This window comes from Crocodylus porosus, unplaced genomic scaffold, assembly GCF_001723895.1.
Source record: "Crocodylus porosus isolate Cpor-Errol unplaced genomic scaffold, CroPor_comp1, whole genome shotgun sequence".
Classification (NCBI taxonomy): Eukaryota; Metazoa; Chordata; order Crocodylia; family Crocodylidae; genus Crocodylus; species Crocodylus porosus.
In genome coordinates, this window is record NW_017728886.1 from 58,349,033 (window position 1) to 58,364,698 (window position 15,666).

Below are 15,666 nucleotides of genomic sequence, written 5' to 3' on the forward strand. Positions count from 1 at the left end.
GATGCTCAAGGGCAACCAGCATGGTTTCATTAGGGGCAGGTCATGTCAGACCAACCTGATTGCCTTTTATGATCAGGTCACAAAAGCATTGGATGCAGGTATCGCCTGGGATGTAGTCTTTCTGGACTTCAGCAAGGCCTTTGACACCGTCTCCCACCCCATCCTCATTAAAAATTTGGGCAACTGTGGCATTAATGCCTACACAGTCAGATGGATTATAGATTGGCTGAAGGGTCGCAGGCAGAGGGTGGTGGTGGACGGGTCATAGTCGACCTGGGGAGCAGTGGGCAGCGGAGTCCCCCAGGGCTCGGTCCTTGGGCCTGCACTGTTCAATTTCTTTATCAGCGATTTGGACGACGGGGTCAAAAGCAACCTGTTTAAATTCGTTGATGATACCAAAATTTGAGGTGAGGTGAGCACACTAGTAGGGAGGGAAAGACTCCAGCAAGACCTGGATAGGTTACAGGGGTGGACTAGCAAAAACAGGATGTGCTATCAAGTGCAGGGTGCTGCACTTGGGCAGTAGTAACCAGCAGCACACTTATAAGATGGGAAACTCCCTTCCTGAGAGCATGGAGGCAGAAAGGGATCTTGGAGTCATTACTGACTCCAAGATGAACATGGGCTGACAATGTGCGATCACGGTTGGTAGGGCTGACCGGACCTTGTCGTGCATCCACAGATGCATCTCTAGCAGGGCCAAGGAGGTGATCCTCCTCCCCCTTTTTGCAACACTAGTCAGGCCACAGCTGGAATACTGTGTCCAGTTCTGTGTGCCCCACGCCAGGAGGGATGTGCACAACATTGAGAGGGTCCAGAAAAGGGCTACCCGCATGATCCGGGCACAACAGGGCAGACCCTACAATGAGAGACTGCGGGACCTAAACCTGTTCAGCCTTCACAAGAGAAGGCTGAGGGGGGACCTGGTGACCATCTATAAACTCACTAGGGGGGACCAGAAGGGTTTGAGAGAGACCTTGTTTCCCCTAGCACCCCCTGGCATAACAAGGAATAACAGCCACAAGTTGTTGGAGAGTAGGTTTACATTAGACATCCGTAAGAATTACTTCACAGTCAGGGCGGCTAGGATCTGGAACCAACTTCCAAGGGAAGTGGTGCTCGCTCCTACCCTGGATGGGGAGGTCTTTAAGAGGAGGCTTGATGCCTACCTGGGGTCATTTGAGCCCAGTTTTTTCTCCTGCCCAGGCAGGGGGTCGGACTTGAAGATCTACAAGGTTCCCTTCCGACCCTACTTCTATGATTCTAGGATAGCGGCACTATTTTCTAAAAGTTATGTTAGTGAGTCAATCTAAGATCCAAAATATTTTGATAAAGCTCACCGTAGTAAGACACAGTAGACCATGTCATCCTTTATGTATTTTAACTTTTTAAAATTATAAAATTAACTAAAATTAGCTTTTTTAAATTATAAAATTAACTAAATAAAAGTGAAATTTTAGCAGTATCACAAGTGGATGTAAGTGAGGAAACTCAACAGTATGAGTTTGTGTCCATCTGCAGTGTTCTCAGATCGGTATTGCTGCCTGAACCTTGTGGTGCAAGAAATTTATGAAACCAGGGTATCAGCCCAACTTAAACTTTTTTAATGTCTGTGTTTATAGACCAGGGATGGGCAAAATATGGCCTGCAGGCTGGATGCAGCCCGTGAGGCCATTCTGTCCGGCCCACGGGGCCCCTAAAAAAATGTAGAAAATTAATATTTCTCTGCCCTTGGTTCCTGTAAAAAAAAAATGACAGGAACAAAGGGCAGTAGGACCCAGGGGAAGCCTGGCGGGCTCCAACAACAGTAGAGCTGCCTGGCCCCACCCCCTAGCCAGAAGCCCCAGCCCTGGGAGCACATGGCTGCCCTGGTGCAGGGGGCGGGGTGGGGAAAGCCCTGACAGGGAAGGAGAGCAGGGCGGGGGGGAAGCAGGCCCTCCCTGCCCCATGCTGCAGCTACTTGTAGCCCGCATGGGGCTGCCTGTGCCTCTGCCGGAGAGCCCCATGTGGGCTGTGAGCACCTGCAGTGCAGGGTGCCATGCATGGGGCGGGGAGGGGCTGCTTTCCCCACCCCACTGCGCTCAGCACCAACTTGTAACCCAGCCCCACTGCCAGGCTGACAATGGGGCGGATTACAAGCTGGTGCTGAGCGCAGGGAAAAGTGGCCCCTTGCCCACCCCGGGGCCAGCCATGGGGTGGGTGAGGGGCCACTTCCCTGCGCTCAGCACCAGCTACTTCCCTGCTGGCAAGCAGGGGGTTGGGGCTGTGCGCTGCCCCCTGCCTGTAACACAGGGCTGGGGGGGCACTGGGAGTGAGTGCATAGGAAGCCAGTGAGAGCATGGGGCCTGCACTGGTGTTCCAGGGCCAGCTTCCCCCTCCCTGCTGGTGCAGCCCAGCCCAGCTCCACGGACCCCTGCCAGCCTGTGCCCTGCTCCGGGCCCCACTGGTGCTCGCCCTGGGACATTGGTCCCAAGTTAGTGACCAGGGGGCGGGGCACTTGTCAAGGGGTGGGGCTATCCATGCATCCCTCGACAGCCTGCCAAAACTGGGTAAGCGGCCTTCCTCTGCAAATAATTGTCCGCCCCTGTTATAGACACTTCTAAGGTTTGCAGGCTTAAAATTTGATGTATTCCATGTACATATTGGCTTGATGGGTTTCCAAGATGGTGATGCAGACAATAGAAAAATATTTTTAAAATCTGGAAAGTTCCAGATTAGGTGCCCTTTTAAAACTTAATTTGCATCCTACTGAGTCCTTACTTTAAAGATGGCAAAGGCAACGTCTGGAAATTGGGAGGTACAGATTTCTTACCCGGTCCAATCTTTAACCAGCTCTAAGAACTTAGCCAAGTCCCTCTTTGTACCTGTTTCCTCTCTGTCCTTTGCCTGATTCACTTTTATTTAAGTGGTAAGCTAGGGACAGACATTCAAAAAGCCTGAGCCTGAATTGATTCAATCTTTGCAGATTAGTCTAATCTGACTGGGCTGAACTAGTTTGAAACTGGACAGACCTTCTCTCTGGACTGAGGAAATTCAGGCACATGCCTGCAGTAGCTCAGGCTTGAAGCCAAGGGGTGCTAGAACAGCTCTCCCTTCCTTTCTACAGGGAGCTGAGCTGAGGCGGGTGGGGGCATGCCCTGGCCAGGCCCCAGCAGGACTCTCTTATTAGGGAGGTCTGCCTGCACGGTCCCAGGCTTTTCTCCACTGGCTGCTCAAGGGGTGGGAGTGTTGCCAGCCTCCGGCTAGCACTCAAGTCAAGGGTGTGTGTGGAGTGCATGCATCTATTGATGATGATACAGAGCTTTTCAATCTCCCTCCCTGCTTTATCATATTGTCTGCAGCAAACTGACAGGCCAGCAAGCCAGAGCGGGGTGCAGGGGCTGATAACAGTCTTTATCACCTGATTAGCAAAACAATAGTCTCTCTTCACATTACATCAAACTTCTTAAACAGCTTACTGGCTGACCTGTTGATTAGCTAATCAATGGCTCTGATTTAATTAAAACCAGCAAGGGGTCTGTGACAGACATTGCATAAACCAGTTTGACCTAATTCAGTTAAGTCTGATACGACATTCAACCAGGTTTATGTCAAACCGGTTTTAGCCATTTTCAGACTGGTTTATGTGCACTGAACATATGTTCTGTTACAGGTTTAAAGCAGTTTCTGATCACTTGAACTGATTTATATGTAATGTCCGTCTCTAGCCTTTGACAGACTTTCTCATTGTGTTTATAAAGTGCCTACTCTGATATAGCCCCAATCTCCACTAGTACATGTAGGCACTAATGTGATAGAAAAAATAAGTACTATGACCCAGATGTATGGTACATATTTCCTTCCCCATCTACTGTGCACTCCCACCAGCATCCAAAAATCCACTGATTGAACATGAACATGCGTGGTTCCTACTAGGCTTCTTGACTTAAGCTTCATTGTTTTGAAGTTACCATCATATTTAATTCATTCATATCCTATAGAGATTAAGAAACATTTTTAGTTGAAACTCAAGATCTAAAATATTGGGTAATACTACATTTAAAAGGGAATGCTCTGTGAGAGATCAGGTATCCACATCAACCAAAGAGAGATACAAAACTCTTCAGTATATCGGGCCTCTCGCCTTAATTGTTGTCCCTGTCGCTGTCGACCCCTATGGAAGAAAATGGTCTGAGGCCATAAAAGGGCGTGAGTAGTTGGCGGCACGTCCTTTGGCATTAGGTTTCCTTGATAGACTGCCAGAAATCAAAAGTGGGAAAATCAGTATGGTACAAGACCCTTAATTTTTCTTTAGTTTGTGTCTGTTTTTTTAATGTAACAGTCTTTCTGGTTGCATTTCTTTCTTGCTTATTGGTATGAACTGTTTGGGATTAACATTTTGTCTCTAAGGTATTGAAGCTTGTAGCTGACAGGATTGTGGGAAAACAAATATTTTTATTTAAGGCTGATTTAAACTATTTTTGTTTGTAATAGTTGCCATGATAAGAGCTAGAAAAATAATAAAAAATATTTTGAAAATACTTGTCAAATAACCATTTTTCACAGAAACACTGTTGACTTCTTCAAATATACTGAGTGATCCCTAAAAAATGCATAATTTTCTAACCTGAAAAACAATGTACTAGAAATAACCTACATACAAGTTAATGACTGCTGTCGGAGTTTTATTTGTTGAACAATGGTAGGGTATGATTCCTTGTACCGGTGCACATGCTGAGTACCAGTCTCCTGCTATGAACTTCTATATCATTTATTGATACTTTTATTGAAGCTGTAGTTTACCAGTACAGCTTTCAAAAAAATGCAAAGCATCTTGGCCAGGGCATCATGTATAATTAGTACCACTGATTAGTAATTTACTATTAACAGGTAAATTTATTTTTACGGTGGACTTGGACTATAATTATATTCTGCGAGCTATTGTAAACGTGATTGTAAATCACATTTTCCATATTTTTAACTTTGTCAAGCTATGTGGATATAAATTCTTTTTTGTTTTGCTGCTAACACAAGATGTGGTATGATCAGAACCCTAACCAAGTCTCAGGCATGAAAGGGTTACGTTAGCTCTAGGGACACTTCCTCCGAGATGTCCCCCCCCTTTTTAATGAGGTTGTATCCAACACTTCATCAGGCTTAAGGATGGGTTAACTGGCCACAGACATGGCTAACGTAAATACTGTCCCATAGGTGGGCCAGCAGGCATTTCTCTAGAAAATGGGTAATAAAGTCACTTTGTACTATTTGTCCTCAAACAGTACGTGTAGTGGAGGCTGCAAACAGTAGTGGGGTGGCCAATTTAAACTGGATTTTTGTTTCAAAATACAGTACAGTGTACTCCATATAATATGCAAATCACCTCTGCCATAGACTTTCTTTCTTTCTTTTAAAAATGCATGTTGATTGTTCTTTACTTCCACAAATGATCCATTGCCTCTGTATATGTTCTTATGTATTTTTGGTACAGTAAGAGGGCCTACTAATACTGAAAGGAGTCTGTAGCCTGAGGTTACTTTTTCAGGAACTGGGATAAGAAATTCAGTATTTTGGTCAAGTTACACTGATTTACATTGATATTAAATGTGTCCATCATCTTGTGTTGAGATTTCACTTATCTTGCTTGTTTTTTCACGTGTGATATTCCTTTTGGAAATTAATGTCCATGCCTTTTCTATAAACTAATGAATTTAAAAACTGGACTTGTGAGTTTTAAACTGCTGTCTTCTAGTGTATACAGTTCTCAGTAGTGCAAAAAACACAAAAGAGAATCTTTTCTGCCACACTGACCGATTGTTGAATTTAAATTTTGTAATGCAAGCCTGTGAAAATCATTTAGTAATTAAATTTTTACCTAAGAACCTCAGTACTATGGAAGATCCCTAATGGGTGGGAACTGCTGGCATTACAGCTTTACATATATAAAATGAGTTCATATGTAGGACTACATTTTAATCATATTTTGTTTAAGGTGCCCCCATTATCCTATTGTCTTTTTCACAAGTAACTTTTTCATGTTCTGTATAGTCCAGCATTAATATGTTAATGTACAAATCTGTGAAATTGTTAATTCCTAACAAACTATTTTTGTATATAATAAAGATTTAATATTGGGAAAAATGTAAATTAATTCTTTTCTGATTTTAGATATGCTCTGAATCTTAACCAGCCAGGTAAATTGACATGGTCAGACTTCACCTTAGTGTATACCTAAGGTAATACCTGACCAGTGTCATTTGTTGTTTTAAACTTCAGTTGTGTATCCATTACAGAAAATGGGCTGCATACCTGTTTCCCTGATACTCCCAGAAATCTTGATTTTTGTCTGTATAGTCTTGTTAAAGTGCATGTGGGAGTTACATATTAGCTAAAGAGACAACATGGCTCAGATTGCAGGTTTTCAGTTTACAGATATTAACATAGTGAACTTTATTAAAAACAGTTTTAATGAGCTCATAATCCAGAGTACATGAATGTTCTAAGAAGTGGATGAGAGAAACTGGCACATAAAAATTAGATGAAGTCTGCATTGTAAGTTGAATGGAAAAAGATATGAACTCATGCCTTCAAAAAATATTTTAAAGATCTCTTCTCATTCTTTCTGTGCATTTGTTTGAAACTACAGCAGTGGTCCTAACGTTTAGTTCAGATATGGGATAGCTGATGAAACTCTTGTGAGAGGCTGCTAGACAAATTGCATAAAATAAGATAAATCTGAAAAGAGTAACTGAGAGAACAGGGAGTGAATGGGATGCAATCCCATTATAAAAATATCAGGGAGGACTTTTCCCATTTCTTGATTATCCAGAAGCATTTTGGTGTTCGTGTACCACTGCAATTTCATAATGTTTCTGGTTATGCTGTTAGAACTCCCCATAGGTGTCTAGAGTCACCAGTGTCATCAGGGCAGACGCTGTCAGTGTAATTTGACTCCATTGGTGGTGTGCAGGGGAGTAGGTGCTGCCAGTCACGTCAGGTTTTTTCAGTTTGGATGGTCTCTGCACATGCTGTCAAGATACTATCAGTTATGTCGTGTCCTTAATCTAATTGTTACAAGACAGAAAATCTTTGTCTCTTTATGATAAAGAGCTTAGCCAGGTTTATTGTCTACACACAAACCTAGACACAACAGTTGGTCCATGATGCTAGGTGGATTGTTTGCAATCATGATACAGGTATAAACATAACCACTAAGCCCAGTGTGAAGTATTGAGGATTGCCAGGCTCCTTTTTATACACTGATCAAAACAACGTTGAATTTATGGCATACACATCCTAGTTCTCATCAATTACTGAAACATCTTCAGGTGACATCGCCAACATCCTACTTCTCACCAATTAGTGCACCAGCTAAGTGACTTGGCAAACAGGTGTTTTCTATCTTTGTCGTGGCATTCTGTACTAGTCTCATCAGTTTACTCTCTAGCTGTTGGCCTTGGAGGCTCCTCTAAAACTAAAAAGCCACTTTCCCAGCAATTTCTGTGCAAGCCACACACAGTATGCCTAGGTTTGTATTCATTGGTCCTATTTTGGTTCATGCTGTTAGCAGGACCTCTGTATGTGCACCGACCTGTAGTTGTATTAATCCATATTCTAGCAGGACCTACACCCTCTGCCTCCTTAGAGATCTGTCCTGGGCAGGATTCTTATTTCTGGATCTTGTACTCCCTGTAGTAAGAAAGACAGAACTCCCTAAGCTTTTAGAGTTTTGGTTACTAAACGTAGTGTAATAGTTGTAATCAGCAGGGATTCTGGTTTTCTCTGATTAAAAGAAATCCAAAATTCTTTGATTTAACCCCCCTCTCCCCCAAATCCACATTTTTCTGTGATTATGAAACACCACTACACACACACGGAAGACTCCAAGTACAGGCACTCAATGTGCCAAAATCTGCATACTGAGGCACCAAAGACCTGATGTGAAATGAACTGACAAAGTACTGAAAACAAAGGTACTATTAACAAGAACTAAGGAATTGTCGTAAAACCCTGACCAGACACTGCACAACTATGGGCTAAAGAAAACAACAATTACAAGTTTCCAATTATGGTTGCCGGAGTCATGAGTGGTGCACTTAAGTACAGGTTTCCTTTGCCAGCCACATGGGTTAAGTTCCTGTGGTTGGCAAAACTAAAGACTCATGGGGAAAATGGGGTTAGGGACTTGACTACTGTACATTATAGTGTACAAAAATCATTTTTACCTGCCTTTAATACACGGGGTGGTCAACCAGGTGTAGGCGTACTGCTAGGGTTACTTAGGTTACAGGGGGCATATGCTGGCAAATGGGGATGGAGCACACCCAGGGCACGGTGGCAGCATCTTCCCCAGCGCATTTGCCTCTTAGCCTGGAGAGAGGGAAGGGAAGGAGAGGGGAGGGGAGGGACACGCCGGCCGGCCAGCCCTGTGCAGCACACCATGGCACTTCCCGGCCCTCACCCACCCATCCATCTGAATGGTGGGGAAGGGGGTGCATCTGTGCCCACCTCTGCCAGTGCGTGATTGGCTGGTCAGCCTGCAGAAAATAGTGCACATAGCCAGGTAAGTCAGCAGTCAACCTCAGACTCAAAGGAAGAGTGTGGTAAAATGGTGCTAATAAGCTTGGAACAATGACTGAAGCTGGAGCCCTGTAACAGGGCTGACAAAGGCAGTCAAAGTAGCAGAGACTACAGGTCCAGCTGGATCATCAGATCAATCTGTCGTCTAAAACAAAATGATGCAACTGGAGATGGGATGGTGGAAGTCTGACACACAAGTCAGTGGTGCTGAGTGTCAGATTTGGGACAACTACATACTAGAGGAGAAGCTGCTGCAACATCCAATAAGAAGTGAGTCTGGTTCCTTTAATTGTGCAGGACAATGTCTTTCCAGAAATATTGATGGCTGTTTTGTTGCCTTAACCAAAAATTAAAAGGAATAGTGATTTCTGCCTGCAGACAATCTAACTGACTCTTGGGCTGCATCAAGGTGTACTATGAAATTGGCAATGTGGATCCACTAATCTGTTAGAGAACATTTAAAGAACATTTCACTGGTGCCCAGACAAATTCAGTCCAAGACAGCCATCTGGGGCTCCATGCACTCCGCTACCAACAGTGATAGCACTGATGCCCCAAGAGGGCCCAAAAGAACATTTCACTGGAGCCTTTCATTTGACATGACTGTCCTTCAGTAACTATAACTTTGAGGTGCAATGCTACATGGAGTTGTTCACAGTTACCCTCGAGTGGGAATGTATGTGGACAAGTACTCCAAGAAGAAAGAAGTGACTTGCCAGTTAATGGAGTGCTTTGAGTTGTGACCTTTATGTAGACTCCACGCCCCATCCTTCTCCTTGTACTCAGAGGCTGACAGGAGGCAGAGAAGTAGGAAACATGCAACGCCCTTAAAGAGCCCATCTTTTTCCAGTTACCTGGAAAAAAACCTTCTCTTTTCTCACTAAGGGGTTGGAGCTTGCCTCAGGTCAGCTATACTGTCCAGCCAATGAACTCTGAGTTTGTATCCACCAGTGGCAGCTGCCAAATTGTCCCTGGCGGATGTGATGAGTCATTTGGTAAATGAGCCATCCCTTTGGCAGCCTATCACTGACTCCTGCTGCTAGCAGGCCGGTGGCCCTGCCCCAAACACAGCCTTCAAAGCAGGAAGGCAGAGAGTTAAAAACTCTCTGTACAAGTCTCCTGGTGATCTTACCCTGCCCTGATTCTACCGCTTTGCTGTGATTCTCATACCTGCTCTTGGTAGCTGTATCTGGCTTCTGACCTTTGACTTGCTTCTGACGACAACTTTCAGCTTCTGACCCCAGAGCTATTCTTGACTCTGGCTCCTGGCCTTGGCCTGTCTCAGCATCTGACCCTGAGTTCCTGACCCTGGAAGGATCTGTGGAGCTCTTGACTCTTTGGCTCCTAATCCTAGTGTGATCTGTCTCTTCAAACTTTGGCTGCTTGATCCTGGCCTGCCTTGTGCTTGCAGCCCTGGTTCCCAGCTCACACTTAGTCTCCAGTGCCTGCACTGATTTTGGATCCTTGCGCTTTTGCTGTCTTTATGTACCACTACTCTGGCTTGCTGGCCCATTTGTGACCACAACTTCAGTATCCAAACTTAGGCTATCACACTGTCCTCCCTCCTGTCTTAGGACTTAACCAGTTTCTCAGACAACACCAGTAGGTTCCAGTTCTGACAGAACCAGTAAGCCTGATTGACAATTCCCAGTCTGGACAGAGAAATTCTGAATGGAAGGTTTTTGCAAATTTAGATTTTTCTACAGCCATAGATGGGGGTAAAGAGCTCCTCCCTTAGCAATTAAGAGCTTGTGCAGAGGAAGCAGCCCTGTGGCTGTTTTTTTTGCCTGTGTTCACCATGATGAGAGTGGAGAGCTCCTGTCCTGCTAGCACTTCAGGTCACAGCACCTACACATGTACTCCCACTGTGCTGTGTGTAACACTATTGATCCTGGGAGTGCTGGCAGCTGGTTACCAGAATTCAAACAACCACCTCAGAAAGATCACAGGATCCACGCAGCCACATTGATCAAAGGGTTTTAGAAATTCAGATTTCCTTACAATTTCCCCAGTACACTCCCTACCAAATACCATAGGGAGGGGAAGAATATGGCACCGTGATTTGCTCACAATAATGCCTCCCAAATCACATCCTCCCACAACTTCTAGCTCTGCAATTCCTGGTTTTCAGCCCGTTTTTATTCCCAACTCTTGACTTCCAGATCCTAGAAGGGTGTAGATGTGCTCCTCAGCAACTTCATCTCCCTTGTAATGAATATTTGGCTTCATGATTCTAAACAATTCTCAGCACCTGGTTGCTATTCTGTTCCCCCATTTAACTTTTATAATATTTAAATCATTTCCAGGTCAATGCCTAGCAATCCAGAGTGGTTATTAAATGGGGGTGATAAACAGCAACACGCTGTGTAAACGATAACATTTCCCAGATAAATCTAGCCAAAGTATTCCTGGTGCCAGTTTGGCAGACTTAGACACACAAGGAGAAACATGCTGTTTAGGAATGGCCTTAACAGTTCCTATTTACAGGTACCTGAGAACTTGCAGTATGTCTACCAAATGGCAAACACCAAATAATTCTGAACATGGAACTGCTGTAAGAACAAGCATTACCTTTAGAGAAAAAGGCCCTCATTTTTAAAAGTGGAAACAAAAGCAATAGGGGGAAGTAACTGGGAAAGAAGGGAGAATGCTGCCCTCATTAAATACCTTGTCATAAAAATAACTGGGCAAAACAGTGTACACAGGCTTATCACAAACTGCTTATAAGATCAGATCTCAATCAAATGGGAAGTAGTGCCAAGCAGACTTTCATGTGTCCTCTAGTTCCTCATGTGCTATTCCCAGAATAATCACTTTTTTTATAATGCATAAACAGTGGGGATAAAGTGAAACTATTATTCATTCCACTATTTTCACATAAAATGTTTAAGAAGAAAAATCTGATAAATGCACTGTTGGAATAGAAATGCTTTTTTAAAACAGGGATTGGTAATAGCAGACTAAAGGACTTCTGGTTCAATTCCTTGTTCCCTGACAAACACGAGCAATGACAGCATCTGATAAAAGCTTGCATCTACCAATCAGACAGACACTTATATGACCTTGATTACCACAGACACTGAGCACCTTCACAATCGTTATCATCATCATTATACAGATGAGAAACTGAAGCAAAAAACAAAGACTAATGGCCATATTTTTAGGTACCAGAAACCCCTAAATATGTAGGTAGGTTGCATAATTAGGTGCTTTTTGTGAGTGTCACTTAATGCCTAACTCTCACTGAAATTACAGTTTCTATGTGAAATCCCACATAGAAGGCTTTGTACATCTTCAGCCACCGAAGAAGTACGCTTTGACAATGTGGCCTTAATGGACTTGCTCAAGACCACCCAGGAAGGGAGCAGAAGCCTGAACCCAAATCTCCAGAGTCTGAAACAACTGTCCTAATTACTAAGCCATACTTTCTGACTATGTACACTTTCTCAGTGGTGTCTCTGTTTATTTTGCAGTCAGCTATGTGGTATGAAAACATAGCATCTGCAAAGAAATCTTTCCAAACCAGTACTGACAATTATTTCCACTGTACTTTCTCCCCATTTAGATATTCAGAGAAAGCTATTAGGAACAAAGATGAGAGATAAAGTAATGTGTGCAATCAAACACTTTGTTTTCATTAACTACAATCCACCAGGAGATGTCTTGGGGGTAAAACAACTGGGTTTTCTAGACTTAAGCAGTGTAACCCTTGTATTCAAACAGCAAAAGCATGCATTGTGTTTTTGAAGGGGTAGTGTAGTAGGCATTAAATGCAGTATGTGGCCAAAGCTTTCTAACTTGCAACAAAAAGTAATCAGCAGATAGAAGAACAGATATTGTACACTGGTGTAGTCACAAAGATTTTATTAGTTTTAGGAAAACCTATACAAAAGACGTGGTATTTGCTACATTTGGAGTCTGAGCATAAATAAATCTGAGTTACAATGGGTCAAATAAAAGTCTGACCATGCACATTACTGAGTTCCCCCAAGGCTGAGCTGAGCAGTGCTCAAAAATGTTTTATAGGAATAGGCACTAAATCTAAACAACGCAATGTTGGGATGCAATGCCCTTGGATTTTCCACGCTTATCCACCAACTCAGTTACCAAATTTAGTAATTTGCAGTCATCTCCCAGTCACATTAGTACAAATTAGCAGGACTCAATTGCACTTCAAATGTGCTATTTATTCATGCAGTCTGTTCAGCTATTATTCTAGCCTCTTTAGTCCTTAAAGTCTGTGCATACTAGTGCCACTGCTATGATTGTAGTAGAAAGTAGATGCACCACAGGTAGCTTTAAAGAAGCTAGCTAGTAGCTGTGTACCTGCAGCAGCATGGATGTGAGCACAGGCTATCTATGTATATGTCCAGGTAAATGGGTAGGTTTAACAAGGCCATGCTGGGGTCTGTGTTGCTGTGCCATGACTCCTGTTGATATCTGAGCTACCCAGTTTGAAGCTATCTTGGCTATGTCTACTAGACTACAGACAGATATGAATGCAGCACAGATGTACCGTAAGAGGAAAGAACAGGCTAGAATAACAATTGAACATACTGCAGTACACAGAGATACCCTTACAAGTTCCCACCTAAAGCATAAAACCCATACAATGCAATATAAAGAATGAATGGAAAAAATCTAGGTTCTTTCATAGTTACAGCTTTTACTGTAGACTGTGTCATTTTGAGGTTAATGTTTGATGAGGCGAACAGCCTTTGCACTATGTGAAATCTTCCCATGTCACCGAAAGTGGCCATAGTAGGATCACTCAGTGGCAAAGTGCCATCAGCTGAAACGATGTTAGGCTGCATTGATAAAGAGAAAGACAGAGATATGAAAGCTGCTTTCTGGGAAGTGTAATTTCTGCTATTGTGCTCTCTGTTGCAAAAACTGGAAAAGAGCTCCAATTCTGAGAAAAAAAAATTCTCTCACCATCTCATAGCTAAAGTTACATTAATGTTAAGTTCAACAAGTCTGATACATTCCGCCTTAACTGAGACTTAATACACTGCTGCACTTTCAGAAGGGTCTGCTAATTTGGGATTGTAACAGGGGGGCCTGCCCACCTGTTTCTGGGCTACCCGCTGGCCATGCCTTGTTGGTAATTAGTTAATGATGTAATTAAGCAGGAGGCTGCCCACATTGGGCCCCAGAATCCTCCTAATTGAACCCCACGTGGATTCCTCCCCTCAGGCGGTCTCAACCGCCTTCATCCTGGGCAGCATAGCTCTCTGAACCGCCTCCCCTTCCGGCCCCCTTTGGGACCTTTGGCTACTAGCCCTGGCCCACCTCCAGGCCAGTCAGGACCCCAGGGCCTTAGCTCTTGGGCATTCCTTGCGGTGGGCCCTCAGCCCTTCAACCCTTCCAGTCCTGGCCCCAGCATTGACCAGTCAGGCCTGAGTCTATGGCCTTTTCTCTCTCTCCAGGAGTCCACCCTCCAGACCCTCCAACAAGGCGTCACCCACCCAGTTGTAACTGGCCTGGCATTTCCTGGGGGCTCCTGTGCCACTGGGAGCCTCACCAGGCCACCCACTCCCGGCAGGTGCAGTTTTAGGTCATACCCAGGACCAGGAGCCTCCTTCCCTACCCCTACAGCTCCCTGCTTACCTCCAGATGATAACAGCAGCCCTCCAGCCAGGCGATGTTGTTGCCTGGCCTCCAGTGGCAGAGCTGCCCTGTTTATATGGGCAGCCCCAGATTCGAAATGGCTGCCCTAATCAGGCACCTGCCAGCTGCCGGCTCCAGGCCCTTAAAGTGGCAGGTAACCACAGTACCCTGCCGTAGGGATGCTTCCATTCTGGGGTATAATTTGAGGAAACTGGACCTGGCTTTCAAATGACCTCAGTGCCCTATAATGCTGAGACTTGGATGGGAGTTTTGGGTAGATGAGAAATCTAACCACTATAAGCCCAAGACATACTGACCTGGTCATCAATAACTGAGGTACACATTTCGTGACAAAATTCATGTGAACATCAAAGTAGGTGCTTGGTTTTAAAAGAAAGCCATGTTTCAACTACAATCCTTTAAAAGATGAGCGAGGACTCTTGCTCAGGTTTTGATTGTGGGGCTCCCTATCTTCCAATGCATCTTTCAGCCCCTTGTAACCTGCTGTCACTGGTCTTAAAGAAAGGATGAAATCCCATATAGTCTTTTCTAGGCCCTATAAATATGAGCCCCTGAGTCAGCACTTGCAATTACTTCATTTGGCCAGATTTCTAAAAGTATTTGTTGCAGGGTTCCCTATATGCATAGGTAAGTAGTGAGACACTAGTGCACTGCCTATAGTGTTATAGCCTACCTCACATACTAGGCATCTGCTCTAAATCTGCATACTCCTAATCCATTCCCTGTACCTGTTTACAGTCTTAGCTATCATTCTGCTTCCAAATGAACAGCTCAGCTTCTCTCTCCACATAATATTTTAACTGGATCCTTGTTGTCCACATACAGATGGCTACTTCATCAGTGTCTGTTTCTTCCAACTAATGTTTTGTCACTGAATTAGCAGATTTTAGAACAAATGATATTTTCCCCTCAAAAACCATTGCTTACAACATTTTAGTATACAGAATCACTACTGCCAATGTACCAGGGGTGTAGGTTGTAGCTGTGTTGGTCTAAGGACATAGGCAGACAATTCTTTGGGTGAATCCGATATCTTTTATTAGACCAACTTGAATAGTTGGAAAAAAAATTCTTAGCAAGCTTTCAGATTTAAAAGCCCTTTGTCAGGCTGAGGAAGCATCTGCAGTTGGTGTGCGCTCTTCCTGGACAGAATGAATTGTAAAGAAGCCAGGGGCTGGTACGCATGCAAGTAGGGCAGTCAGTGAAGATGTAAACTGAGGAGTTAGTGGACGAGAGACCAGGGGGTGGGAGAGAAGGGGGATGAATATAGCAGGTAAACAGTGGAGCTGTACCTGGGGAGTCATATGTTAGGCATGTTATATAATGTGTCATAAATCCAATGTCTATATTTAGCCCATGCACGGACAAAGTTCTTTGCATGAATCTGATATCTTTTATTAGACCAACTTAAATAGTTGGAAAACAATTTTTAAGCAAGCTTTCGGGTTCAAAAACCCTTCATTAGGCTAAGGAAGTTTC

The 15,666-nt window shown here is 44.0% G+C and overlaps 1 protein-coding gene across 8 annotated transcripts in view; it reads right to left on the minus strand.

The window, feature by feature from the left end:
• The window catches only part of DFNA5 (DFNA5, deafness associated tumor suppressor), a 68,954-nt gene that overhangs the window by 20,088 nt on the left and 33,200 nt on the right, over nucleotides 1–15,666 (minus strand). For 7 of the 8 annotated variants that reach the window (XM_019534798.1, XM_019534754.1, XM_019534777.1 and 4 more), the window contains one exon: nucleotides 12,398–13,364. The exons of the other annotated variant lie outside the window; for it this stretch is intronic. In XM_019534798.1, the coding sequence (XP_019390343.1) occupies nucleotides 13,134–13,364 (231 nt within the window). In that variant the 3' untranslated portion in view covers nucleotides 12,398–13,133. Of the gene's footprint in view, nucleotides 1–12,397; nucleotides 13,365–15,666 lie in introns of those variants that run through there. 8 annotated transcript variants of the gene reach the window in all.